Source organism: Chiloscyllium punctatum, chromosome 20, assembly GCF_047496795.1.
Source record: "Chiloscyllium punctatum isolate Juve2018m chromosome 20, sChiPun1.3, whole genome shotgun sequence".
NCBI lineage: Eukaryota > Metazoa > Chordata > Chondrichthyes > Orectolobiformes > Hemiscylliidae > Chiloscyllium > Chiloscyllium punctatum.
Window position 1 is genome coordinate 41,199,943 of NC_092758.1, and position 14,121 is coordinate 41,214,063.

General features: G+C 38.8%; 1 protein-coding gene across 6 annotated transcripts in view; it reads left to right on the forward strand.

Moving 5' to 3' along the window:
- Positions 1-14,121, forward strand: part of LOC140492070 (myotilin-like) — a 153,424-nt gene that overhangs the window by 109,227 nt on the left and 30,076 nt on the right. For 4 of the 6 annotated variants that reach the window (XM_072590745.1, XM_072590747.1, XM_072590746.1 and 1 more), the window contains 2 exons: positions 8,802-8,952; positions 12,773-12,874. In XM_072590745.1, coding sequence (XP_072446846.1) covers positions 8,802-8,952; positions 12,773-12,874 — 253 coding nt within the window. Of the gene's footprint in view, positions 1-7,938; positions 8,611-8,801; positions 8,953-12,772; positions 12,875-14,121 lie in introns of all 6 variants that reach the window. The other 2 variants (XM_072590749.1, XM_072590751.1) reach the window with 2 other exon arrangements.

Sequence of the window (14,121 nt, forward strand, 5' to 3'; positions counted from 1 at the left end):
AGTGATAGAATCATTCATCCAAACAATTATTCATTAATACAAGAATTACTCATTTCTGTCTGGTCCAAAAATAAAAGAGAAAACCTGGCTCAACCATGGCTTACAAAACAATTTAGGGATAGTTTAAGATCCAAAGAAGAGACGTATAAAATTGTTAGAAAATGCAGCAAGCCTGAGGATTTTGAGGATTGTAGATTTCAGCAGTTTGATTAAAAGAGAGAAAATAGCATTTTTTTGAGGATGTAATGAGTAGAATAGAAAAGGGAGACATGTGGTTGTAGCATATTTGGATTTTCAACAGGCTTATTAAAAGGTCACTCATAAGAGGTAGGTGAGCAAGTTTACAGCACGTGGGATGAAGGGTAATATATTGGCTTGGATCAAAAATTAGTTGGCAGAGAGGAAACAGATAGGAATAAAGGGGTCTTTTTCTGAGTAGGAGGCAGTGATAAGTGGGGTATCACAAGGTCAGTTCTTTTGCCTCAGCAATTTTTAATATATAATACCTGGATGAGTGAACCAAATGCAACATTTCCAAATTTGCAGACGACACAAAACTGAGTTGTGAAGAGATGGCTTCAAGGTAATTTAGACAAAATGACTGAGTGGGCAAAGGCATGGAACAACATGGCTAAATGTGAAGTTATACACTTCAGTGTGAAAAGTAGAAAAGAAGAGTATTATTTAAATGGTGATACATTGAGAGATGTGAATGTACAATGGCATATACTGTCCTTGTACACTAATCAATGAAAGTAGACAGGCAGATGCAGCAAGCAATTAAGCAGACAAACGGTATATCCTGTATTAGCCTTTATTGCAAGAGAATTTAAACTGTTACTGAAGTTAAACAGGACCTTAGAAACCTGAGGCACTGAGTGCAGTTTTGGTTTCCCTACCTAAGAAAAGAGATACTTGCCCTAGCAAAAGTGCAGCAGTGATTTACTCGCCTGACATAGGGATAGCAGGACTGTTCTATGAGGAAAGATTGATTTGACCAGTTCTGTGTTCACTAGAGTTTAGATCGATGAGAGGAGATCTGATTAAAACAGAAGATATTCTAACAGGGCCGGACAGACGTGACACAGGGATGATCAGGTTTAAAACTAGAGGATACAGTTGCAGGAGATAAAGTAGATCATTGAGGACTGAGCTGAGGAAAATTACCTTTGCTGAAAGGGTAGCATTCACTAGCACAGAAGGTTGTGGAAGCCAAGTCACTGAATATATTCAAGAAACAGATGGATACATTTTTAGATTTTGAAGGCATCTAGGGGTATGGAGAGAGGGTAAGAATATGGCATGAGATAAAGGATTGATCATGATGTTGAATGGTGAAGCAGACTTGAAATCTGAATAGCCTATTTCTGTTCCTAGTTCCTATGTTTCTGTGTTAATCCTGGTCATGCGTGCTGCCAGTATATTGTGCTGCTTTGAAGCAGATGATGTAATGGAACTTCCATTAAAATTCTTCCAAACTTATTTGGCAGTAGCAAGATATGACCTCAGGTGCTTTACTGATCCCAGGACTGAAAGTTTACATCAGCAAATAAGAGCAGAAACATATATCCTCATTCCAATCCAGCTCGCTTTGAACTAACAGTGCAAATTGGGGTCAAATTGAAGCCCAGACTAAAGGCAATGCATTTCTGCCCCCATTACATTTGAGGTTGTGAGAAGGGGAACATTTGCAGGATCACAGGGAAGAGGCCAGGAAATGAAGCTAACTGAGTTTCTCTTATAGAGAGCCGGTTAATTCACAATGGGTCAACTGGCCTCCTCCTGTGCTGTGACCATGTTCTGATACTGGCTACAAAACAAAGTCTTGTAGATGCTGCAGAGTTGAAATAAAATCAGAAATTCCTGTGGGAACTCAGCATACATGGGAGAATCTATGGAGAGGGAAATTGAGTTAATATTTTGAGTGCGATATGACTTTTTCTGAACTGAAGAGAACTGGAAAATGACACATGTTATGATGTACAAGTGGAACAAATAGTGAGGGAGTGCCCAGAGCAATAAACAAAGGGAGTGTTAATGGTAGTAGAGGAGGGCTATGTATGATAGGTGTCAATAGCAGAAAATAGCTCACCTCTACTGACAGCAAACTCTTCCATTCTCATCTCTTCTCCTGCCAGAACAATGATTGTGTTACCCTTGTCCTCATCTTCCATCACACCAATCTCTGCATTCAAAAGGTCACCCTCTGCCATTTCCATAATCTCCAGTAGGATGCCATCACCAATTACATCTTCTCCTCCCCTCCACTGTCAGCATTTCACAGGGACTGCTCCCTCTGTGATACTCTGGTCTCTGCAATTGCAAAAGTGCATCACTTGCCTTTTTATCTCCTCCCTTCTCACTGTCCAAAACACAAAACATACCTTGCACGTCTTCTTTCAGTTTATTGTCTTCACTAATCACAGCTTGGGTCAGGAAACGGGTAGCTGTGGAACCAATAGAAAGCATAATCTAATTTTCTGCAAAGGCACTTTACAGCCTCCAATATTCAACATCGAATTCAACATGATCACTATCCTCTATTTTGATTACATCCCTGCTCCCTGCACTACCACCCACTTCCCCCATCCTATGCCTTGCTTGGAAGGGTCTGCTGTCGGCAGAGTTGAACTATTTTCTGTTATTAACATGTATTATTAACACCCCACAAACATATCCCTCCTTCACTATTATTAACACTCCCTTTGTTTTCAACTCTGGGCACCTTCACCATCTGTTCGACTTGATGTTCGCCCTTCAGGATCAAAGAAGAAACATATTGGACTCGAAACAGAACTCTATTTCTCCCACAACGTATGCGACAGACCTGCTGAGTTTCTACAGCATTTATTGTTTTTATTGAAATATTGGAATCTGACAAAGTCATTTGATACCAGCATGTTTTGATTTGTAGACCTGTATCCGCTATATCCAAACAATCAGCAGAAGCTATTCAATGCTTTTTCATTTTTGAAATATGCCTGTGGTACAAGGATTGGAAATTCTCTTCCTGGCCAGACAAGCAAACAAACCTTAGCCTTAATGATAAAGTCTTTACGGACCCCTCCTCATCTCCTCATACTTGACTTGTCATGGCTGGGACTGTTGTTCGGTGTCTAGCCATGAGCTGCAAACCTGCGATGGTCCTACTCCCAATGGCAAGTCTTCATGTCATTCCTGTCAGCTTCAGACTGGAGTCAGGATGGAAAAGATAAATTGGCTCAAATCTCCTAAACCGCATACTCTTAGAGGGCTAGAACAGATCATCACCCACTTCGAATTAAGATTACCGCAGCTAACTCAAAATGTTATTTAATTGCCTAATCAGTCAAACAATTGAGCATTACAGCTACATTTTCCATTTTTTGCCATTTTAAAATTTTGGCCTAAAGGATTTGAATACCATGAATGACCTGGTAGAATAAGGCAGGAAATAGTATTTAAACATATTGGGCAAACCCTTAAGAAAATGCATAGATAAGAAATAAATCCATGTGTTCATGTTTTAATGTAAATATTGCCACCATTTTTTCTGGCCACTGATTAACTACAACATAATTTCACAGAGCATTGGCGTAATACCTTCCTCTTGAATTCACTTAGATGTTGTCCAGGCATGGAGAAATGTCTAGCTGAACCAGCAAGTAAAGTTATGAAGAGTTGTGCTTTAGGTTTGGTTGTTGTCTGTTTATCCAGTACTGTAGAATTTGCCCACAATGTAAATTGATTCATGTGGGCAACACCCTTCATGACACTTTACTATCTAGAAAGGGCAAATCAATGCAACTTCCTTATCACAAACAATATGTCTGCACTGTACTATTGCGATTGATCAGAAAATATCCAGTTGCATAAGGGCAAAAATGGTTCTGGTCACCACTGCGCAAAGGCACTTCTATCAAAGGTAGAAGTGAGGCCTGCTAGTTACAGTATATATGGGCTAGATTACTCTTGCCTTGTGGTTGTGGGCTTGAAGGTAAAGGGGTCAGAAAAATAGGGAGGGAGCCACAAGCAGGATTTCCCCTGTGCTCTTACTGACCAACTGCATTTGCCCCTCTGATTTGTTTGCTTATTTTATGACTCCAGAGTGTGTCCTTATTGAGCTACCCTTAAGGTTTCTCAGCTCCCTCAACAGTGCCTGTCCCTGCTGGTGGAGGTGACAAGCTTCAGAGATGCCAATCATATGATGTGGCCTTTCTTAATTGAGGCCACTTCTGGAAACTTGTTGAGATTGCCTCACAAGTGCTGGCTCAAGAGCCTGATTTGGTCCTCGATTTGGGGTCCAAGACTCCATGGGAAAATGCAGCCCCACATTTCTGAATTGCGTTACCTTAAATCTTTAATCTGTTGAAACAGGAACACAGTTGGGTCCGTGATGCCATTGGTTAGCCCTCAGTTATTAGCAGAGATCCCATTAGCTCAGACAAAAGGCTAGAAAAAGGACAGCTTCCTAAGAATTTTGGTTTTTTTTTCCTCTTTGTGCTGATTCCTCATACTCCAGTCGATAATATCAATGAGAAACAATGTATATTCAAATCTCCCTGCCCAATCTCTTAGAGCCACAAAAGATTCCATTCGTACAAACAATAAATCATTTCATACAAGTTCTCTAGCACTGAAGGGGACCCCAAGGCCAGTCACTACATCAGTGATTTGATCATATCTGAAGGCATAACAACTAGAATTCTATAATATGAAAGTATATACTTTGAAGAAAGTTAAGCATGACTCCTCCATATCTACAGGGAGAACAATTTGCAGCCATTAACATTCCACTTTTTTTTTGTGAATGGAGCTAGCTGATTTGACAGCACGTGCAGCTAAGTTTAAATATATGTGACATTTGTGTATTATAATTTTGAAGGTCATATTAATTTTGGTCAATAAAACAGAGTAAAGCAGATTCATTCTTAGTGAAGCAACAATCAACTAAGTGTCACTCCAAAATGTTAAAGTAGAACAGCATAATCCCTTCTGTTCCCAGTCCATAAACTAATGTGATTTAAACAAAAGCATAAGGATCCAATTGAAAAAAATAACTTTGGACATATGAAGGAAGTTTCTCAGCATAAAAAGAGTTAAAATATAATGAAAAAAAAATCACACTAAATGCCCATCCAAATATGGAGGTATTTTGCCCGATTGCTTACTAAAATTGTATCTTCTACATGAAGAATACCACTGCATTTATAATTAGAAACATTTGTTCTTACCATACCAATGAGCATCTGAACTACACTCAAAATAGCAGCATTACAGCAGTACAATTCTACTAATGATCTGTCAATATAATTGCTAAGGTCAAACATTATGAATGAAGGTCATTAAATAAAAAATATAATTATTTATGTTCATTTAAGTATTGTAGTATTAGTTCTTTGTGACAAATTATTTGAGTTCCAGTAATACATAAGTCACAAGTCACCTGGAGAAAAGCAATTATTTTGAAGTGAAAATATATCTCGCAAACATCAAAACTTTCTTTGATACAGTAATTAGGTTAGAGGGTGTCCTGTGAAAAAACTTTGAGCTGATTTAATGAAGATGAGATAGTGGGCTGGAGATATAGCAGTCACTGTCTATTGCTCACAAGAATTGGTTGCTTAATAAAAATGCTGGCAACCCAAAAAGAATTAATAGCTTTAACTTAACAGTTTTCTCCACCATTTTTTAAATGTATTAACATTTAATCATATGTTCAAAATGGTATCATGTAACCTCAGCTCTTAACATTTATCTTTAAATTTCTACTAATAGGCAACGGTAGTCAAGAGGAGAGATACAGTGATTTGCAAGTTTATTTCAGAAATATAACAACATTTTAGAAATGACCTGCTTATTGGAAATATAATGGCTTCTACATTGACAAGAATTGGGAAAAGTTCAGGAGTGCCCCCCCAGTGCCAGCAGATGAACCTGGGAAGGTAGTATATGTGGAGACTTGTGGTGATCATTTTGACAGGGCCAAATTTAAATAAAAGTGCACAGATTGCAATCTGGTACCTGACCATATTAACTACCCAACTGTCAGGTGCAAGTAAGAATTTATGATCAACCTGAGACATTGAGTTAAAGATATTTCCAACACAGAATAAGACCCTGCGGCTTATCATGTCTGCATCAGTCAAAAACAACCACCTCAATATTCTAATCCCATTTTCCAGCACTGGGCCCATGGCCTTGGCACCACATGTGCACAGCAAAACCTTTGGGAACAATCCCAGCAGTTAATGGGAAAAGGAAGCCATTGGTCACAGTGAGAGGATGGTAAGTATGTAGATGAGGGAAGTGTGGAAAGGGGAGATGAGTCTGGAAGGGTATGAAAAGGAATGGATCAGACCAGATTCAGGGTGAGGGAACACTGTGGAAGGAATGTTCTTCCTGAGGCCCAGAGAGGCAGGGGCAGAAGTAAACCTGAAATATATGTTTAAAACTCACCAGCTGGCCCTTTCTGGTCTGGGATTCAGCTCCTGGAAGATTTAGTCGACATTTCAGGGAAAAGCCTTTCATTTACACTCTCTAATCTCCAGCATCTGCAGTCCTCACTGTCGCCTCCTGGAAGGTTTAGCCAGGTGGAGTCAGGCTCCAGGTTAAAATTGCAGTTTGCATCCTGATGGCATGAGCAGACTAGATCTGTGTATTTAAAACAAGATCCCTTGTCATCTGAGAGTTAAATTAAAGGCACAGCAGGAAGAAAATGGAACCATAGATGTATATAACTCCTGTTAATTTTATTGCATAGTTCGACTGAAGTCAGCGGGTTGAGGACAGTTAAAGTTGGAGCCAATACATATCTGCTACGCAGGAGCAGAATTGTTTTTGGATTGAAGTTAAACCTTTTTGTTGATAACAACAGAGGTCTAATCTATTTTGCATTTGTATGGGGTTATTTGATAACATGGACACTTACCCTGAAAAGACCTTCTTCCCATTCTGCACCTGTCTTTAGAATTCCCTTGGTCTTTCCACCAATTTCTATTGGAGGGGTGGCATTTAGACAGAAATACAATAAGACCAGACCAATATCGTCTCTCGTCAATCATTCTGCATAGCAACACACTGAAATTGGAGCCTGTAATTTCTGATAGAGCATTTCAGGGAGAACCCAAAGCTGTGATTCAGACCTCTGGTGGGGAGAGGGAGCCTTGTATTTCTCCCTGGGAAGTAATTTAGTGTATTGTTCTGAATGAAAAACAGTTCTGTAATACTGTGCAGCAGAAATCTTTGCTGATATGGGTAATATTTTCCTTGTTACTATGCCATTTGCATTGCACAGAGCAGAAAGGTATTTTCCCCAAGCTTGCTGTGAGTGGGAGGATGAAATTTACAGACCTTCTGTCTCTGGCACTGTGGAATGCTGCCTTCTGAGGAACTATTGAGAATTTGCTGAGGAACATGCTCTTTATTTCTTAAAAATATCACAGTCTTGCCAGGACCACCCTTTACGCCTCCTCTAGGACTATATCATCAAAGAAAACCTCCTGAATATCATTAGACTTTATGAAATCAAATAAACCTCTTTCAGCAATACTGCAACATTGGAAACTATTCACCAAGCGCAGAACAGCTTTCAGGTTTCGTAGTGGCAATTCTTAAATTTTGGAAATTATTCTGACCTCCTGCAGAGTTTCCAATGTGGGACACCAATCCCACTGGGTATGTACTTGCCATCTGGTAAAGGGAAGGTCTTGCCAAACCCAATAGATTCTCTTTTAAGCCTGACTGTTTGGAACAAGCCGTTCAATGTACCCCTCTGCTGGTAACGTCCCAGGATTGGAGGACTGGTTTTAAGTTTGTTGTAGTACAGATAGGAAAATGTATTTATTTATTGAAAACCAGATCAAGCATAACATGTCATGTCAAAATACTTTTTTTTTGTAATCAAAATAATACTAATAAATCTCTCTCTTTAAAAATTATTTTCCTTCTTCCACCTAGTTAGCCAGCACAGCAGAATATCAAGCATCAGTCTCCACCTAATTTGCAAGTGCACCAAAAAGGCAACAGGCAAAAGCAGCGTATCTTCCTTCTCAGGCATACTACCAGTTACTGTCCAACCATTATCTCCTGATCTCAGTCTCCGTGTGAAAGAAGCCGACAAGTAACTGCTATGAGCGTGACCAACTTATCTTCACAATCATCGCGTCAATCAACATTCAACTATGAGCGACCAAGTGATTTCATTCAATCACAGACTAAGCGCCAACCAAAGTTCCAGTCTGTATCATCTGTGGTCTCCACAAGTTCATTAGTTCCGCATTCCTCTGCCTTGCAAACAAAACCCTATCATGTTCAGCAGTTACCTATCTCCTTCCAGCAATCTCAGAGCCAAAATGGGCAGCAAACACCTGTATTATCAACAGTAAACTCTCCAATTTCTACTGCATCTTCATCATTTGGTTCTAATAGAGAGTCAACTCCAGCATGTCCACCATCATCTCTTAATTTTTGTTCCTCCTTTAGTCCTCAAACTTCTTCTTGCACTTCCTCAAAGCATATGTTCTCTCCTGCTATCACTCAGTCACCTGCAGCCTTTCTCAGCTCTGTGCTCCCCTCCCAATGTATTTCAGTTTCAAAAAATGAAATGCAGCTGCCTACCACAGAAACTGTGTAAGTATGAAATTTCCCCAAAATGATACGTCTTACTAAGAAGTAAATTTCAGTTCAAAATGTTCATTCTAATGTAATGTTTCCATAGTTTCAATACAATTTCCCAATATACTGTCTGTTTGAATGTGTTATTGATAACAGAAATTAGAACTTTTTTTTTGTTTAGCCACTGCTTTTGAAATTTTTATTAGCTATAGATATCCCAGCAACTCTGGAAAGAAAGTTATCAAGTCACCAAAACCAACTAGTGATGAACAAATACAAGGCTCCAAAAATGCTGTCATTCAAGACTTGGAGAGAAAACTACGCTCTAAAAGTGAGCTTCTACACGATGGGCAACAGGTATATGATTACACACGTACATTTGAGGATTATTGTTCGTGAGTGATTTTTTTCCAGTGCATCCCCAGCATTATTTCTGAAATATTTTACTGGATGTTTTGGTTGCAAATATATATTGCAGTAATATAACAAGCCTTTGATTTTGCTAATTCTAAGGCTTTGAAACTAACATTTTGAGAACAATCATATAACATCAGTTTCTGAGACATGGTTAATTAGTCGCAGATATCGACTTTGTTTTGTCCCATCAAATTTAGACATCCATACAGTAGTAATCTCAGCTCCCCAAGTCTTAATGTTCCACCTCAAATTATGATGGAAATTCAAGGCAATGCATGTAACTGCTTCATTAAGTCCAAGAAACAATATCATTTCATTGCACATGTTTATTTATTTCTGCTTATTTTATGAACTGAAAGAAATTTTTTAAATTCATTTGCTAGATTGACAGTTCTGATTACCAATTGTGTTACTGCTATGCTATTGAATTTATTGATCCACTTCTAATATTTAGGACAAATCTAAACTTCTGATTGTCGAAAATTCATCAGTCACCAGAAATTTATAAATTACCTTGGAAATTGTTAATAGGAAAAGCATGCTTAAAGTTACAGTAGACAACTGCCATGGTGATTTAGACATCTAACCCTAACCAGATTGAATATCCTATCTGGGCAACTGATGAGAAGAAGTTACTGAACAATTTAAGTAGGAAAGAACCACATCATCATGACAAGTTAATTGATATATGTTAATACATGATGTTAATTCTCCACTGACATTGGAAGGTTCAATAACTTGACAAAGCAGTTACTTAGATTAGATTATCAACATTAAACAACTTTCCTGACAAATGATCCAAAGCAACTGAATTTATCAGCAGTGTCTGAATAGTAATCATTTAGTGCATGATAGATTAGATGGAAAGAACGTAGGTAAATTTACCATAGTGCCACTCCCTCTTTATAGAGAGATAACTGGTCCTGATTTATCCTGAGGAGAAAGTGAGGACTCAAATGCTGGAGATCAGAGTCGAGAATGTGGCGCTGGAACAGCACAGCAATTCAGGCAGCATCCGAGGAGCAGGAGAATCGACATTTCAAGCATAAGTTCTTCATCAGGAATGAAGCTGAGGAAGCTAATTAACCTGAATGTCACCATACATCAGGCAAGGAGCAAGACTGAGAAGGTGGGACCTTCATCGTAACCTTACCTGATGCCAGATTTGAACCTACACTGTTGACATCACTGCATCACAAACCAGCCATCAAACCAACTGAAGGAGGACTATAACTGAAACGGTGACTTCTGCACTTCCTGATGCTGTCTGGCTTGCTGTGTTCTTCCAGCCTCCTGCTTGTCTGCCTTGGGTTCCAGCATCTGCAGGGTTTTTTTGCCTTTAATCAAACAACTGAGCCATTGGCAATTGGTTATGATCTGGGACCTTTACAGAACCAAAGGATTTCTGAAAGATTATTACCAAGCCACCACTATAGCTGCAGATGCTCCTTTAAAATCCTTGGGTACAACCCATCAGGCTTAAGGAATTTAATTGCCTTTAGCCCCATTAGTGTCCATAGTACCTTTTCTTCTGGTGTGCTAATTTCCTTACCCCACCCCCACCTTTTCCCTCTGACTATTTTAGTATTTGCTGTACACTATTAGTTTCTTTTACTATAAAGACTAATACAAAGTATTTATTCAACACCTCTTCCATTTCCTGATTCCCCATTATTATTGTTTTGCGTCCAGTGACCCTTCTTCAGAACAGATAGTAGCGATGAAAAGGCTGGCATATATGCTTGAGAAGGGGTTGGGGGTGGAGGGAAGGAGTAAACGATAGGTGGAGATGGAGCCCAGAGAGAGAAAAATGGGTGGGCAGACATAGATATGGGTAAAGGCCAGCCTGGGAAAATGAGTAGCTACTAATAGAGACCATTAGTGGCTGACAATGGTTTGTATGTGGTAGCTGTCCATGTGATGATAAAGCCTGGTGTGTGGGAGTTGGGATAAGGAGATAAGAGAAGGTGTTCAGGCCTTAAGCTGATTGAACTCAATATTGAGTCCAGAAGGTTGCAGGGTTCCCAAATGGAAAATCCTTCTTCCTCACTGTAATTTGTCTTTGCTGTAATTCACTAATTATGTTGTTAAACACCTATCATTGTTCTTCAATATCTTTTCTGCTAAGCTTCTTTCCCTATCTATTTTTTTTAGATTACTTACAGAGTGGAAACAGGCCCTTCGGCCCAACAAGTCCACACCAACCCTCCAAAGAGCAACCCAGCCAGACCCATTCCCCTACATCAAACACTATGGCCAATTTAGCTTGGCCAATTCACCTAACCTGCACATTTTTGGACTGTGGGAGGAAACCGGAGCACCCGGAGGAAACCCACGCAGGCATGGGGAGTATGTGCAAATTCCAAACAGATAGTTGCCTGAGGCGGGAATTGAACCCAGGTCTCTGGTGCTGTGAGGCAGCGGTGCTAACCACTGTGCCACCCTGCCGCCTATTCTGCCAACTCTGCCCTGATCCTGATATAATTACCCTGACATAAGTTTAGCAAAGATACTTCTGAACAAGTTTCTCACTGTCAAACTGAACACTAAATCCTACAGTATTATGGTCACTGTTACCTAAGAGACCTTTTATTCTGAGATCATTTACTAAACCTGCCTCATTGCACATTACCAGATCCCAAATAGCCTGATCCCTTGATAGATCACAGCATATTGTTCTAGGAAACTACCTCAAATACACTCTATGAATTCTTCCTCACAGCTGTCTTTGTCAATTTGATTTTTCCAATCTACATTAAGGTTAAAGTGGCCCATATTAATGTGCTGTCTTTTTTGCATGCCCTCATTATCTCCTGATTTATTCTCTATCCTACAGGAAGCTACTGTTAGGGAGCCTATTCTCCCAGTGTCATCTTCTCCTTGTTATTTCTTACTTCCACTTATATGCATTCAACATTTTGTCATCCAAGATTATTTCTTCCTCTTGTATTCTGTCTTGTATAACAAAGCCAACCCACCACATTTACCTTCCTTCATACGTTACAACTGAGGTGGCAATTTGCTGCAGAACTCTGCTTTACTAATTTTTCAGAACTTGGTAAAAAGGCATTCTTATTAATATAATATTATATAGAAATTTAATCTTTCATGCTGCAAGTAGCACCAACATGAGCTAGATGACTACTGCAGTTGTTTCACACTGTAATTTTTGCATAAAACTTTCCCTTCATTAGAATGCAAGGATGAATTTCTTTGCCATTCTGACGGAATTCTGTTGAAGCAATTTTTTGTGAATGAATTAAGGTTTGCTGTTTGTACAATTTTAAATTGTTTCATCTGAGTTTCTTACTCTTTGCATCTCTTCCCAAATACATGTGACAAGTATAATTGAGAAAGGAACAGAAGTAGGCCATTCAGTCCATCAAGCCTGCTTCACCATTCAATTAGATTATAGCTCATCACCCATCTCAATGCCACTCTTCCATGCTATCTTCTTATTCCTTAGTCATTAGTCTCCAGAATTTATTGATCACTGTCTTGAACATGCTCAGGCATTGAACTTCCACTGCCATCTGTGGTAGAGAACTCTGAAGATGTGCAACTCTCTGTAGGCACTTACTGCCTGTTTTGTCTTTGTGGTTTTTGGAAAAAGATACATAACTGCTTAATACAAAAGGTTTTCAGGAATGCAAATTCCTTTTTTTAACTGGATAACTCAGTTCTTAATTTTGGGAGTTATATTTGATTTTAGAGTTTCTAAAAGTAAGAATTACTCTTCATATATTTCTCTTCATTCTAGCGATTAACATATGAGCAAAAGATGGCGCGCAGATTACTGGGAGTGGAGAACGCTGCTTCTGTGCTTGAACTTCAAAAGATGGAAAATGAGCAGACTAACCAGGTAATTGAATTACGACTAACTCTTGCACGTGAGGTTTTATTTTGCTTAAAACATAAAAGTGTTGAATTTTTATGGAATTAATATAGGAATCATTCCTAGTTTGTTGACATAAAAAGGGTGATATAGAAAATTACCACATGAAGATGGTTGAATCTTAGATATTTACTCAATAAATTTATTTGTGTTTAAATTTCATAAAAATAATTGCAGCTTTGATATAAAATTAATACAGGTGATCTATTGACTGAAATACATGGAAATTAATACCTTTACACACCGTAAATATATTTTAAATTTAACATATATCTTGAAAGACTGAGAGCACATGCAACTCTTTGTATGCGTATGTGTGATGGTGTGTGTAAGTACAGATGTGTGTATTGTATTCAAATGTAGCATACATAAGAACACAACATAAGAAATAAGATCGGGAGTAGGTCATTCAACGTTTAAACCTGCTCTGCCATCGAATTAGGTCATAGCTGATGTTCTATTTCAACACCATTTTCCTGTACTATGCCCTTAATGTTTTTAATACACAGAAATCTATCAATCTCTGCCTTGGATATTCTTCATAACTGAGCCATCATAGCTCTTTGGAGCAGATTCATTACCCTCAAAGTGAAGAAATGTTTCCTCAGTTCAGTCCTAAATGATCTGCCCCGTATTCTGACTACTGTGTTCAGTTGTGCGTATGTGTGTGCCCACGCATATGGATACATGCCTGTGTTATTGTGTATGTATAACATGACCAGAGTGGAAGCAACAATAAAGCAGAGTTTGTACTGAAATTATGCAAGAGGATAGCCTGGCCTGACTTTGAAGGGACCTCAATATATGCAGCAAGCATTCCAAACCAAAACTGACAGGAATGATAAATGTATGTAAACTGGGGCCCTGCAATAGTTTATATTAACAACATCTTTATAAAATTCTTTTCCTTTTCTTTGCAACAATACTCTACCTCACTTCCAATAAATTGTCCACCATCATTTTAAAAGCAGACAGGAAATGTTCAACCTACACTACCTTCAATCCAAATCAAAATCACTTCAAACTCAGTTCTAGTTCTAATGATATTTATGAGGTCAAGTCACTGTCAACTCTTTTTGCAAAGCCTATGAGAAAATGGGCCTTTCATTGAATATCCATAAAACAAAGATCCCTTTTCAACTAGCACCCACAACATAATCCCTCACACCTTGATTAAAGTCAATGGTGAGGTCTCAGAAATGGTCAACCATTTT